The sequence below is a fragment of the Physella acuta genome, unplaced genomic scaffold (genome assembly GCF_028476545.2).
Source record: "Physella acuta isolate Inbredline_101_S28 unplaced genomic scaffold, ASM2847654v3 ptg001046l, whole genome shotgun sequence".
Classification (NCBI taxonomy): domain Eukaryota; kingdom Metazoa; phylum Mollusca; class Gastropoda; family Physidae; genus Physella; species Physella acuta.
The window spans coordinates 366,982-380,152 of NW_026732563.1; the positions used below are offsets into that span (position 1 = coordinate 366,982).

The 13,171-nt window shown below is 40.2% G+C and overlaps 1 protein-coding gene across 1 annotated transcript in view; it reads left to right on the forward strand.

Annotated features, from left to right (window-relative positions):
- Nucleotides 1–12,533, forward strand: part of LOC131954999 (glutaredoxin domain-containing cysteine-rich protein CG31559-like) — a 43,267-nt gene extending 30,734 nt beyond the window's left edge. The window contains exons 3-6 of the mRNA XM_059318875.1: nucleotides 7,840–7,956; nucleotides 8,926–9,054; nucleotides 9,747–9,812; nucleotides 12,031–12,533. Of these exons, the coding sequence (XP_059174858.1) occupies nucleotides 7,840–7,956; nucleotides 8,926–9,054; nucleotides 9,747–9,812; nucleotides 12,031–12,219 (501 nt within the window). The 3' untranslated portion in view covers nucleotides 12,220–12,533. The remainder of the gene's footprint in view (nucleotides 1–7,839; nucleotides 7,957–8,925; nucleotides 9,055–9,746; nucleotides 9,813–12,030) is intronic.
- Nucleotides 12,534–13,171: the final 638 nt, after the last annotated feature.

Consider the following 13,171-nt stretch of genomic DNA (forward strand, 5'->3'; position numbering starts at 1 on the left):
CCTGTTTCATATGCGCATTCACCGAAACCTTCCAAATAGTTTTATCGTCCACACCGACAAAACCGTGAATCATATGAGTCGGGTGTGTGTCTTGACCTCCGCCGAAAACATATATATATATGGGAATGTATATATGTACATATGTACTATATATATATATATATATATATATATATATATATATATATATATATATATATATATATATATATATATATATATATATATATATATATATATTTATATATATATATATAGTAGATATATACATTCCCATAAAATCATACGCCATCCGACAACATATGTTTATGTGAATAAGACATTTATTATTGAACGATGTATTCACGCGTGTAGGAAAAAAGTTACGCATAAATTGAAAGTGTAACAATGACTGAGTGTATCACAGACAGCTATCAGCCGATAAAGTCGCGGTGTGTCCTTCACGAGTTGTCTCCCATCTAGTTGTAAATCTTCGATTTTAATGTTGTGTTACAATGAGTTAACGTTAATGTTCTGATACATAGACCATTGCGGTGGGAGGGGGGGGGGGATTAAGCTGGTATATTGTAGTTAAAGGAGATGTGTTTAGAACAGTGTTGTGTGTTTGGATGCTGTGGACGGATTGTGTGTGTGTGTGTGTGGTTTGTGGCTGTACTAGTAATCTGTGTGATTGTGTGTTTGTATACTGGTTATCTGTGTGGTTGTGTGTGTGTGTGGCTTGTTATGTACTGTGGGCATTTTGGTTGTGTGTGTGACTAGCTACAGCTAAGTTCTGTGTGAGTGTGTGGTTAGCTAATACTGTGTGTGTGGCTTATGGACAATCCTGCACTGTGTGTGTATCACGTGGTATGGACACGTCACTCACACGTGACAACTTACTGCCAGATTATCACTCACGCCAACGTCACATGATCCATTCTTTTACGCCCCCCCCCCCCCCAACTCTTGACCCCCTCCCCTCAACTCTTGCCCCCCCCCCCCCCTCCTTTATTATACACGGTTTCACAAACCAGGAAAATGAGTATATAAAATTAATTCTCATTACATCTGATTGCGATTCTAATGTTCAAACAGTTTTAACATATCAAAACAGGTTTTAGTCAAGAAATTCCTTCATAAATTCTGGTAAAAATTGAATTCACGTTTGCATCAAGCCTCATATAGTTTTTGTTTGTGTGTGTGTGTCTGTGTAGATAATGAAGATGTTTATAAATAAACCCACGACGTCGTCAACGAAATCATGGTTAAAATAAGATAATATATGTTGTTGATCTAAGATAGTAGTATATTTTTATCTTCCCCTCCCACCCACTTCCACCTCCCAATCCAGGCGAAATTTAGGTTAAAATACTTTTTCTAAGCTGTTTACTTCAACTGGCAATACTATAACGTTTATACAATTCTTATGCCAGGTATTTTTTAACATTGTCAGTTGAAATACTGTTACGGGCCAGTTGTAGGTTAGTTTAGAATAGGTTAGAATAGTCTAGAACTAGGGGAGAGTGCCTGTGTGAGTGGAGTTCACCTTACTGTGTAGTTACCCTTGTGTGTTTATGTCTTGTAATCCCAAGGTCGAATGCGGGTATAAAAGGGCGAGTGAACGATTGCGGGGGGCAGTCAGCGGGTTAGTAGCGGTTAGGACGAGGGCTGTTCTGGTACGCTTGAATGCATTGTAAGTTACGCAGTATTAGATTCATATCTACAAGTCCATTTTGAGACATCTTCAAATAAAACAAAAAACGTTAAAACTCGTCTCTCTGATGGGGTCGGCGTGGTCGAGTCGGTAAAGCTCATGGTTGCTAAAACGAAAAGTCTCGAGTTCGAACCCTCGGGCAGATGAGGCTCGTTAGCTGGGGATAGCCACTCTTCTAGGAGAGACAACTCCAAAAGTAAACAACTGCTGCCTTGTAGTTTGTTCTTGGTTGGACAAAGGCTATGGAAGCAAATCCAAAAAGAAAAGCAGGCTGAAATCGGAGTCAATGTCCTCAATGGCGCATAACCAGTTGACACGTAACGCTTAATTGTGTTGGAGGCGTGGTCGAGTCGGCAAATAGCTCATGGTTGATAAATTCGAACAAAGTTTCGTGTTCAAACCCACTGGCAGATAAATCTCGATCCTCATCAACACTAATAATTAAGAACAAAGAAGAAAAAAGAAGTCTCTCTGATGTTCATCTGTTTGTTTAGGTAAAAATTCCCTTAATTGGAAACTCCCGTTTTGAAGTCCATTATCGTTATCCAAGTCTAATTCAAACTCTGTTGATAAATTAACTTTGAAACTAAATTCAACAATGATGCAACTATTGTTTCTGTTTTTGTAAGAGATGGAAAAAAAAACAACGCTCAAGTCAAGGATAAAATCAAACCCTTCTTAGTAGCTATAATTAGCCATCTGTTAAGGGTAGCTAATTAATTATTCATTTCACACTTCATCAAGGTGAACACTCTCATTAGTGGTCGAATGGGTCTGTTTTTAATTGATACTACAAGGGGACATAACCTCTTGAATCTTTTCGTCCTTTTCGAATCTCCTTTTCACATTGAGTATTTGAGAGTTTGGGCTAATGTTTATGCTTTTTATGTAAATTATTTGTATTTGTCTTAATTAGTAGTTCCCGTATACTTGTGCAATAATACTATACTGATATACTAAACAATAAAATACAAACTACAAACACAATATTTAATCTCCACTTATCTACGTGACTTTAAGTCATCTGCTTCGCCCTCAATTTTAATTTGACATTGGGTTTAACTACGAGTAGATACTTTTATTTGACCTTACCCCTTTTACTGTCATCCTTTGCAATTTTTTATAATCAAATACATGACATCATGTAAATATTCATTATGTACATTTGCAAAACCTTTCGTTTTCATTTGATGTTCAAAATTATGTTTAAAAATTTGATGTTGATGTACTTGTTTAATTGCAAATAAAAGTATTTAAAATAAAATTAAAAAAAAAAAAAAAAAAAATAAAAAAAGATGTAAATCAATTAAAAAAAAAATATTGGCCAGTAAAAAAAATAAATTTGACTTGGAACTTTATACAATTTTACAATCCTGAATCTGATCTAGTTGATAGTATTTTGTTCTATCTCAAAAGCGAAAAATAATTATTTCGGGCTTCTATTGCTACATCAAGTCATAAAAATAGATTTAATGCTAATTGTTTAATGCCCTTAAACATTTTATAATAAAAATAAATAAGTTAAAATATTTTTATAAGGTAAATCAGACCCCATCATGAAACTTCAAATGCGTTTTTATCAAAACTACATTTTGGGAGATAGAACTAGATAATGTCGATTTCAGTGTGCTTTAAAATTAACTTTCAGTGAGAGAAATGATTTCAACGGATATTTTCATCAGGTCACGATGACCTGGTCTTGAAATGTGAGAAATGCCGCGATCAAAGAAGACACATTTGTCACTTAATTCTTTTAACACCTGCAACCCCCCCCCCCCCCTCCCGTCTAAACACGGTTAAAAGGTGGGGGGGTGGTATTGTTTAGTTAGCCCAGACGGCATTGTTGCGGCCCTTGTTTGATGAGTCAGGTTTTAATTGACCGGCCACTTCCGGTGGTCTGGTGATCTATTTTTAGATCATCCGCAGCTGCGGGCTGAAGGCCTTTTGTAGATAGTAGGTCAAAGGTTAATGGAAATTTTTTTTTAAAAGAAATCTTTGCTCAATCATGTTTGCGGGTAATGGTGTGTGCAGTTAATCTGGTAAGCAGTGATTGATGCATTGTTTGTGTCTGTACTTAATATGTTTGCTGTTAATGGTGTTTGCTGTCTATTATGTTTTCGAAGACTAATATTGCAGATAGCGATGTATTGTGTACAGTTATCGATATAGGACGCTTTATACAGTCAATGATGACATTTACAGATAATCGTTTTACAGATAGTGATCTTTGCAGACAGTGAATTTTATGGAAAGTGATCTTTGTAGATAATGATCTTTTTTATAATGATCTTTACACATAATGGTTTTTGCAGATAGTGATTTTTGTAGATGGTGATCTTTGCAGATAATGATCTATGTAGATAGTAATCTTTGCCTATACATAGTGATCTTTGTAGATTGCTATCTTTGCAATGACCTTACTGAGATTTCATTGCCTATTGTTTATATTATACTGCCTGGTCGTGTCTAGCCAGAGTTTAAAGACCTGCAAATACTGCCTAGTTGTCTAGCCAGAGTTTAAAGATCTACAAATATCACGTGAGATCAGCTTTAAATAGGTGTCGTAAATCTTGTCCAAGTGCCGTGACGTCACAGATCCTGTTGTTGTCGGCTAAAAATAAGTTTCATGATCTACTTGTACCCTCAATGTCCTGAGGGGTGTGTATGTGTGTATGTTTGTGCGTGTGTGTGTCGTCAATAACTCGTCACATATCTTGATTGGTGGGGGGGGGGGGGGATAGACTGATAAAGATACACTACATCGATGAGTGGTGGGGGGAGGTAGGGTTGTCCAAGTTATATAAAGTTTCGTGTTTGGTATTTTAAAAGAGAAAACGTGATGAAAACAATCTTAGCATACAATATTATCATGTTATTTATGGAGAAGGTGATTGTGTGAGTGTGTGTGTGGGGGGGGGGGGGCGGATTTGATGATGTTACTTTAAATAGTTTAGATGGCCTTGGCTTTTTGTGACGTGTTACAATGAGTGGAAGGCGGCTAAAACCTACAAAAATATTGCGAGGTAGTTTACCAGACCCCCCCCCCCCCCCTTTCCCGCCCTCACCCCACTCCATACGATCGGGTCACATGTCGCTTGCGTACGTTAACAAACAAGATGGCGTCAACGAGGAAGCAATAGCTGCCATAGTACAAATACTGTGTCTCGCTACCACTCCAACCACACACCAACCACACCAACCACACTCCAACCACACACCAACCACACTCCAACCACACACCAACCACACCAACCACACTCCAACCACACTCCAACCACACACCGACCACACCAACCACACCAACCACACACCGACCTGAGTCGACAGCCTAGCTTCAAAGAAAATGTATTGAACGTTCAGTAGAGTCAACTAACATTAGATGCTTATAAGGGAGATAAGAGGGGGAAAAACACGCGTGTTATCTCCCTTGAACGGATTTAATTCCCTTGAAATTCCCTTGAAGAATGTTACCAGCAAATATTATTTTATGATACAGTTGTTTTTTATGTTCAGGACCATGTTTGTGGTATTGTACTCTTTACGACATAACCTCCAGTTTACCGAGTCAGAAAACTTGGACCCATATTAGCCAGACTTCTTGTTCACATTAGGTATCATCATATTGTACGGCTAGTAGAATTTGATATTACGTTGGTACCAGTGGCGGATACAATTAGGGACTGACAGGGCAGCAGCCCGAGGATCCGTTCAAGTTAATTTCGCCCCTGGTTGTCATTGCTGATACTAAGCGTTCAATTTGTGACTGTACGCGTGCATGACTTTCTTCTAGCACATTGTGTTAACATTCCCGTGTCGAGTCTAGCTGTAAAGAAAATTCTTCATTAGACGACGTCTAGGGCGTGGCCGGGTGGTGGAGCGTAAGATTGTTAACTCCAAATCCTAAGTTCGATCCCCGGGGAGAAGAGGCTTGTTAGATGGGAGCAACATCCCTTTCTGTGAGATAAAACTCCGAAATCAAACAACTACTTCTTTAGTCTAAAGCAGGGGTTCCCAACCCCGTGCCCGCGGGCGCCATGGCCCCCGCCGAACGATTCGTATGTGCCCGCCTCTCACTATTCGACAGAGACAGAATTTTTTTATAAACATTATTGAAAGGTTGAAGGGGATGGAAATCGAAAGTTTGAGGGGGGGAGAGGGGGGGGTGCGAATCGAAAATTTGAGCGGGGGGGGTGCAAATCGAAAGTTTTGTCCCCGGGTGACGGGAAGGGTCGTTACGCCTCTGGAAGGAGTTTGTCGATTAAAAATAGGTGGTGCCCGCCACCCTACCGATATTTTAGAATGTGCTCTAGAGTAAAAAAAAGGTTGGGAACCCCTGGTCTAAAGTTTAGAGAAAACCCAGAATGAAAAGCAGACACAAGTTGAATCGTAAAACTTGATTATGCGGCAGAAAAAAAAAACACCTTCAATATTACAAGAACGAAGAACAAGAAAGACCACAACAAAATGTTTTATTCAAAGCTTGCACCAATGGTTGTATACCAACCAGTTAAAGATGAAAATAAACCTCTCAGAAATTACATGGATTACCTCCCCGTAATTTGAATAAGGTGAATGTCACCGTAGAGGTTCCAAGACTGGGGTGGTAGAGACCCCCCACCCCCAGGACAGTTGATTTAAATGTCCCTAATTGACGATTAAGAAATACCCTCCATAGTTGATTTAAATGTCCCTAATTGGGGGTGTGGGGTGTGGGTGTGGGTTAGCACTCTCCAGCCCCGTTGACTTACCTGCCCTAGAGGCGACTCAATACTAAAGAACTGACGTTATATTCATAAACATGCATGTTATTTTAATACGTAGTTTTATTTTTTTTAGCTTTAGACATTTGTTAACTCCCCTTTATGGCTTGGGTTTATACTTTCATAGCTATTATTGTATATTATTTTAGTGTAATTAGCGTTCTGTAATGTGATAGTAATTACTTGTGAGGTAATTTGAGAGTCATTGTTGAGTATCATGTTTTTACAAAGAAAAAAAAATCTTATACTCCCCCTCCCCCCAGTCCATTCTAAAAAAACTGAAAGAGAGAGAGAGAGAGAGAGAGAGAGAGAGACAGACAGAGAGAGAGACAGAGAGAAATACAGAGAAAATATGGAGAGAGCGTGCGAAAAGATGGATGGAGTCTGTACACAATTAAGCTGCTAATCCTTTAAGAGAAGAATGTGACTCGACAGTGCGAGAACCCGCTCATTAGCATCTAATTACCATGTCATTAGGCATCTAACAAACAGAAGATTTAGCCTACCTGAGGTCGCCTGTCGTTACACCTTCAAGGCCTAGTGTCCTTGTCTGGCTAGCCCAAGGGTTGACCGCATGCTAATTAAGAAATTATTCTAATTATTGTCTTTTACTTCCACGGCCTGACGGAATCACTATGACATTTGATGATCGTACAATGACGCTTGATGATAGTACTATGACATTTGATGAGAGTACGATGACATATGATGACAGTATACTAGTTGTATAACAACAACTTGAAAATTTGTTTTAGTACAGTAGTAAGACCCTGTGTTAGTATAAGCCTATAGCAACTTTAAGACTAGATAGGCTCAGAGGCGTAGCTAGGGGAAGGCGGGTGGGGCGGTCGTGTCGGGCGCCTTCCATAAGGGGCTCGAAATGGGGTTAAAAATAATTGTAAAACTCATTTTGAGCTGCATTACTGAATGATAGAAAAATAGAAAACTGCTTTTTTTCCTTACTAACTTAACAAACTATTACAACTGTCAAGGCATAGTGACTAGTAAATTGAGGAGTAGGGGGGAGCGCTTTTTCGCCCATGTGGCGCAAAGTTGATAGTTCTCCCCGGGCGCCGAAATGAGTCGCTACGCCTCTGGATGAGCTGGGTTCATGGTTGGTACATAATTTTCGATGGTACATGTTGTATCGTAATTTACTGATACGATAAACTTTTATGATAATATGGAGGGAGGGGGGGGGGGGGTAGAAGTTGTTGGGGGTGAGGTTGGGTGCATTCTGAGACACCTCCTAACTGCCCTTCGGGTAATTAAGGTGTGCAACAAGGCGAGTGACACCTATCAGGACACTCTCCTGAGGATAGTAAAAACTTGGATTGATGCTCTCCAGCCCAGTCACTTGTTTAACCTTGACCTTTCTCCCCACAGCGCAACTACCGTCTGCTGGAGCAGGGCAAGATCGTCGTGTACGCCACGACCATGTCGGTCGTCAGGGAGACGAGCGAGAGGTGTAAAATTGTCAGGAGTTTGCTACAGAATCACATGGTAAATTTTGTTTGTTACTTGGTAAATTTTGATAGTTTATTACAGAATCACATGATAAATTTTGATAGCTTGTTATAGAATCATATGGTAACTTTCAAATCAAAGTTTGTTACAAACCTAAATCTAAAACAAAACTGATCTAAGTGTCTTGTATCCCCTCATATCCGTACGAAGAACGAGACTTGTACCAATGTGACAAACTGATCTAATTGTCTTATGTCCCCCCCCCCTCCCCAGGTCCGCTACGAAGAACGAGACTTGTACCTGTGTACTTGAGACAAAAGTTCAGAACCCCTGCTATAATGTTCTTGTTTCCCCATAGGTCCGCTACGAAGAACGAGACTTGTACCACTGGAACAAAAGTTTAGAACCCCTGATCTAATATCTTGTGTCCCCCCCCCCCCCTCCTCAGGTCCGCTACGAAGAACGAGACTTGTACCACTGGGACAAAAGTTTAGAACCCCTGATCTAATTGCCTTGTATCCCACCAGGTCCGCTACGAAGAACGAGACTTGTACCACTGGGACAAAAGTTTAGAACCCCTGATCTAATATCTTGTGTTCCCCCCCCCCTCCTCAGGTCCGCTACGAAGAACGAGACTTGTACCACTGAGACAAAAGTTTAGAACCCCTGATCTAATATCTTGTGTCCCCCCCCCCCCCTCCTCAGGTCCGCTACGAAGAACGAGACTTGTACCACTGAGACAAAAGTTTAGAACCCATGATCTAATTGTCTTGTATCCCCATAGGTCCGCTATGAAGAACGAGACTTGGGACAAAAGTTTAGAACCCCTGATCTAATTGTCTTGTTTCCCCATAGGTCCGCTACGAAGAACGAGACTTGAGACAAACGTCTAGAACCCCTGACCTAATTGTCTTGTATCCCACCAGGTCCGCTACGAAGAACGAGACTTGTACCACTGGGACAAAAGTTTAGAACCCCTGACCTAATTGTCTTGTATCCCACCAGGTCCGCTACGAAGAACGAGACTTGTACATGAGTCGAGAGATCCAACAGGAACTCAAACAACGGCTGATACAGGAGGGCGTCAGTTCTGTGCATCTGCCTCACGTCTTCGCTGACGGAATACATTTAGGGGTAAGGTTTAGCATACAAGGGTTAGGTTTAACGTTCAGTGGTCAGGTTTAACCTTTAGGGGTAAGGTTTAGCATACACGGGTAAGGTTTAGCATACAGGGGTCAGGTTTAACGTACAGGTTCAGGTTTAACATTTAGGGGTAAAAACTGTAAGGTTTTACTTACAGGGCTTAGGTTTAACTTACAGGGGTTAGGGTTAACGCAAAGGGATAAGGTTTAACATTTAGCATAAGGTTTAACATTTAACGGTAAGATTCAGCATTCAAGGGTTATAGTTAAACTGTACAGTTTCCCCATCATAGAAGAGCATAATCAAGTTTTATAAATTAAATACAATTATATGTTCGTTGATGTTGAAACCACAACCTTCAAAAGCTGACCCAGCTTTAAAGATATACACAATTCTTTATCTCTACTGAAACCTTTAAAAATTAAAAAAAAATTCTGAAATAAGTACCTTCGACCAAAATTTGAGAGCCAACCAAATCTAATGTTTTTGCCCTTGATTCTATATTTAACCCAATGTTTACTTCCGTCTAGAGCTCTGAAGAGTATGATTCTATATTTAACCCAATGTTTACTTCCGTCTAGAGCTCTGAAGAGTATGATTCTATATTTAACCCAATGTTTACTTCCGTCTAGAGCTCTGAAGAGTATGCTTCTATATTTAACCCAATGTTTACTTCCGTCTAGAGTTCTGAAGAGTTGGAGAAAATGAACGAAGCAGGAGAGCTCCGCCCACTGTTAGATAATTACCAGGTAATTAGCAGTCCTATTACTATTGCAATCATCATTCACTTACTACACATGTCCCAATGTCCTTGTATGAAGCACGCGGAATGTTTATATTATTTATTATTCATAGTCTACGTCAGTGGCGTAGCGAGGTCGGGTTTCACCCGGTGCGGCACTTAATGGTGTCACCCTTCCCGGGGACAAACTTTCAAACTTTCGATTTGCACCCCCCCCCTCAAACTTTCGATTTGCACCCCCCTCCCGCTCAAACTTTCGATTTGCACCCCCCCCTCAAGTTTTTCTCTATATATTTTGCTATTTTTTGCCTTGGTGTCACCCCCCCCCCTAAATAGTGTCACCCGGTGCGGTCCGCAGCCCCCCCCCCCCCCTCTCTGGTCTACGTACAGTATTCTGTTACAAGGGTCCGGCAGAATAGCATTCACACAGATACTTTTCCACATTACGTCCCGACCCCCACTCGGCACCATCCCAACTGCCCCCATCTCGGGCAGCGAAACAGAGTTGTATCGAGTTTTTTTTTAATTTTCAGTTTTTTTTAGCTGTTACCTGTTAAAGCAGGGGTCTCCAAACTACGGCCCGCGGGCCGTATGCGGCCCGCGGGCCGTATGCGGCCCGCGTGGTCATTTTATCCGGCCCGCGACTATCGTTTTGTCCACTGAATAAATGTTTGTTAAAGGTGACTGAGGAACTTTACACAGAAAATTCAAAACAATGTGAAAATGTAGCTTAATGTGCAAATACCATTGCACGCCGTGTTGCAGACATCGGTGAAAACTTCGTGACTCAAATAGCGAGAAATGCAAGCAAACTTTGCCATTTTTCATTTGCAATGGATGAGTGGCTTAACAGCTGTTCCACCTCAACTTCTTGTGTTCATTAGAGGTGTGGATGAAGACATGAACATAACACAAGCGCTGGCTTCCCTACATAGAATGTATGACACTGTTTACCGGAGAGAATATCTTACCATAGATAGTTCAGAGACAAACACAAAATCGCAAGATTTATCATATTTCACATCAGTAAGATGGCTCATTTTGCGAGAAAGCTTTGAGCAGAATATTTAAGTTCAGAAAAAAATAGGTGACCTACTGAAAGTAAAGGCAAGCCACAACCATTATTGTCTGATGAAGAGTGGGTATAGAAATTGGCCTCTGCTGCAGACATAACTAGTCGTTTAAATTTTCTGAATCTAAAACAGCAAGAGAGGGAAATCTAGTTTCTGATCTACAAACCCACCTAAAGGCCTTCAGATACAAACTTGTCATGTATTTCGAATAAGTACAGGCCAACAACTTGTCACACTTTCAGCAGTGCAAGTTCTTAACGGCTGAAGCAAAACCACTGATTTCCCCACGTCATTTACATACTAGAACATCAAAGACCTCCAGCTGCAGTTTCAGTAGCGGTTCTCTTACGTCGATTCGAAGGCAGAAAAAGTGTGACTGTTTCAAAACCCATTTGAAACAAATGTGGCCAGTTGCGAAGATGAACTGCAGCGCGAGGTAATTGAATTGCAAGAAAATGACTTCCTTAGAGACACGTTCAAAGAAGAGCGGATGGGTTTTCATAAGATTTTGCACAAGGAAGACTTTCCTAATATTAAAACTTCTGCATCAAAGTACCTTTTAAATTTTGGAACAACATACCTGTGTGAACAAATATTTTGAGAATTAAATACGTTAAGAATAATTTGAGAACAAAGCAAACTTGGACATCGAGTGTGTTGTTGACCAACCCCCCCCCCCCAAAGGTGTTTCTTCCAGACTTTTCACTTCGGGGAGGGGGGGGGGCAGATGGTGGTGGACACTTAAAATGTGTATATACTTCTATATAAATTATATTGTGCTGGGGGGGGGGCGAAAACGTTCTTCCGGGGGGGGGGGGGGTCGCCACCACCTCGACGAGATGCCTTAAAGAAACTCTGGCCCCCGAACTGATATTTGATAGTTAATGCGGCCCTCGGGCTGAAAAGTTTGGAGACCCCTGTGTTAAAGTATCGATATCAGGTAGCAATAAAACAGCTTAGAGAATTTGAAGTGGTATTTTTTTTGGAAGCTAAACGACCACCCCCTCCCCCCTCCAGAAAAAAAAAATTATGCGTATTCAGGTATTCTGTAACACACTTTAAATGAAACAAATTTAAAACAAAATATATTTTTTTAATCTTCGCCTAAAAATATTTTTCAAAACAATATTTTCATTAATTTTTATTTTTCAGAAAATCACTGTGCGTATTATGTGCGAAAAGTGCGGCGGCTACCGTTTTGTGCCGTGCGACTACTGCCACGGCAGTAAAAAATCTCTGCTGCGGAACCACTTCACAGAAGAGTTCTGTGCCCTTCGCTGTATGAACTGTGACGAGAACGGCCTTCGGCGGTGTGATATGTGCATTGATCAGCAGGAGTGATGACGTCATCAGCAGGCAGACGACAGCCTTGGACGATACATTATTTAAACTGGCTTACATTTTTTTTTTCATCGATGCTGGCTTTCAGCTTGCTGAAGTATCGTTGAATGCGATACTGTACTTTACTAGATTTACTTGTGAATATACAAGTATCAGTAATCGAAGCCAACATTGAAGTAGTCGAACTAAAGTACTCACTGAGATAGATGAATCTCATTTTTTAAGAAGTCGAATCCATCTTTCGCTTCAACGTTGGCCATTGCGAAGCATGAGAGCCTCTTAGTTTTGTATTCAGTTTCATCCAGTGCACTAAAAAAACACGATCAAACTACACACTTTCTCAACGACAGAACTAATAACTACACACTTTCTCAATGGCAAAACTAATAACTACACACTTTCTTAGTACATTTAAATGACTTTTCTTAATGATTAGACGGCTAATGAAGAGCTTTCTATGGCCTACTCCCATAGGCGGATCAGGTCTTTGATTTTTCTTTGAAGGCGTGGGTGTTTGACGATATACATAAATATACATGAGAGGGAGGGGGGGGGTAGACCTACACACCCCTGCCCAGGTCTGCCTAAAGATATACTAAAGTTATAATTATAAATATTATATTTGTAACAAGTTATATAAAGATCTAATTTAAAAAAAGAACAACAACCATTTGTTCATTTTTGATCGACTATTTTTCCCAAATATTTATCGGAAAATTATTTTTTGGGAGAGAAAAGTGTTCAGCTAACTATCTTCAGCCCCGCCTATACTATGTTCATTTGTTTCTGATAGAGGTAAAATTGAGTACATCGTTACATCATATATATTTTTCCACATTTAAAATGAATTTTTGTGTTTTCTTTTTGCTGTTATTGCAAACTTTGCATTGTTTCTTATTTCAGTCCAATTTTTTTTGGTATCATTTACAAGCCAAAACACCTTAAATTGCCT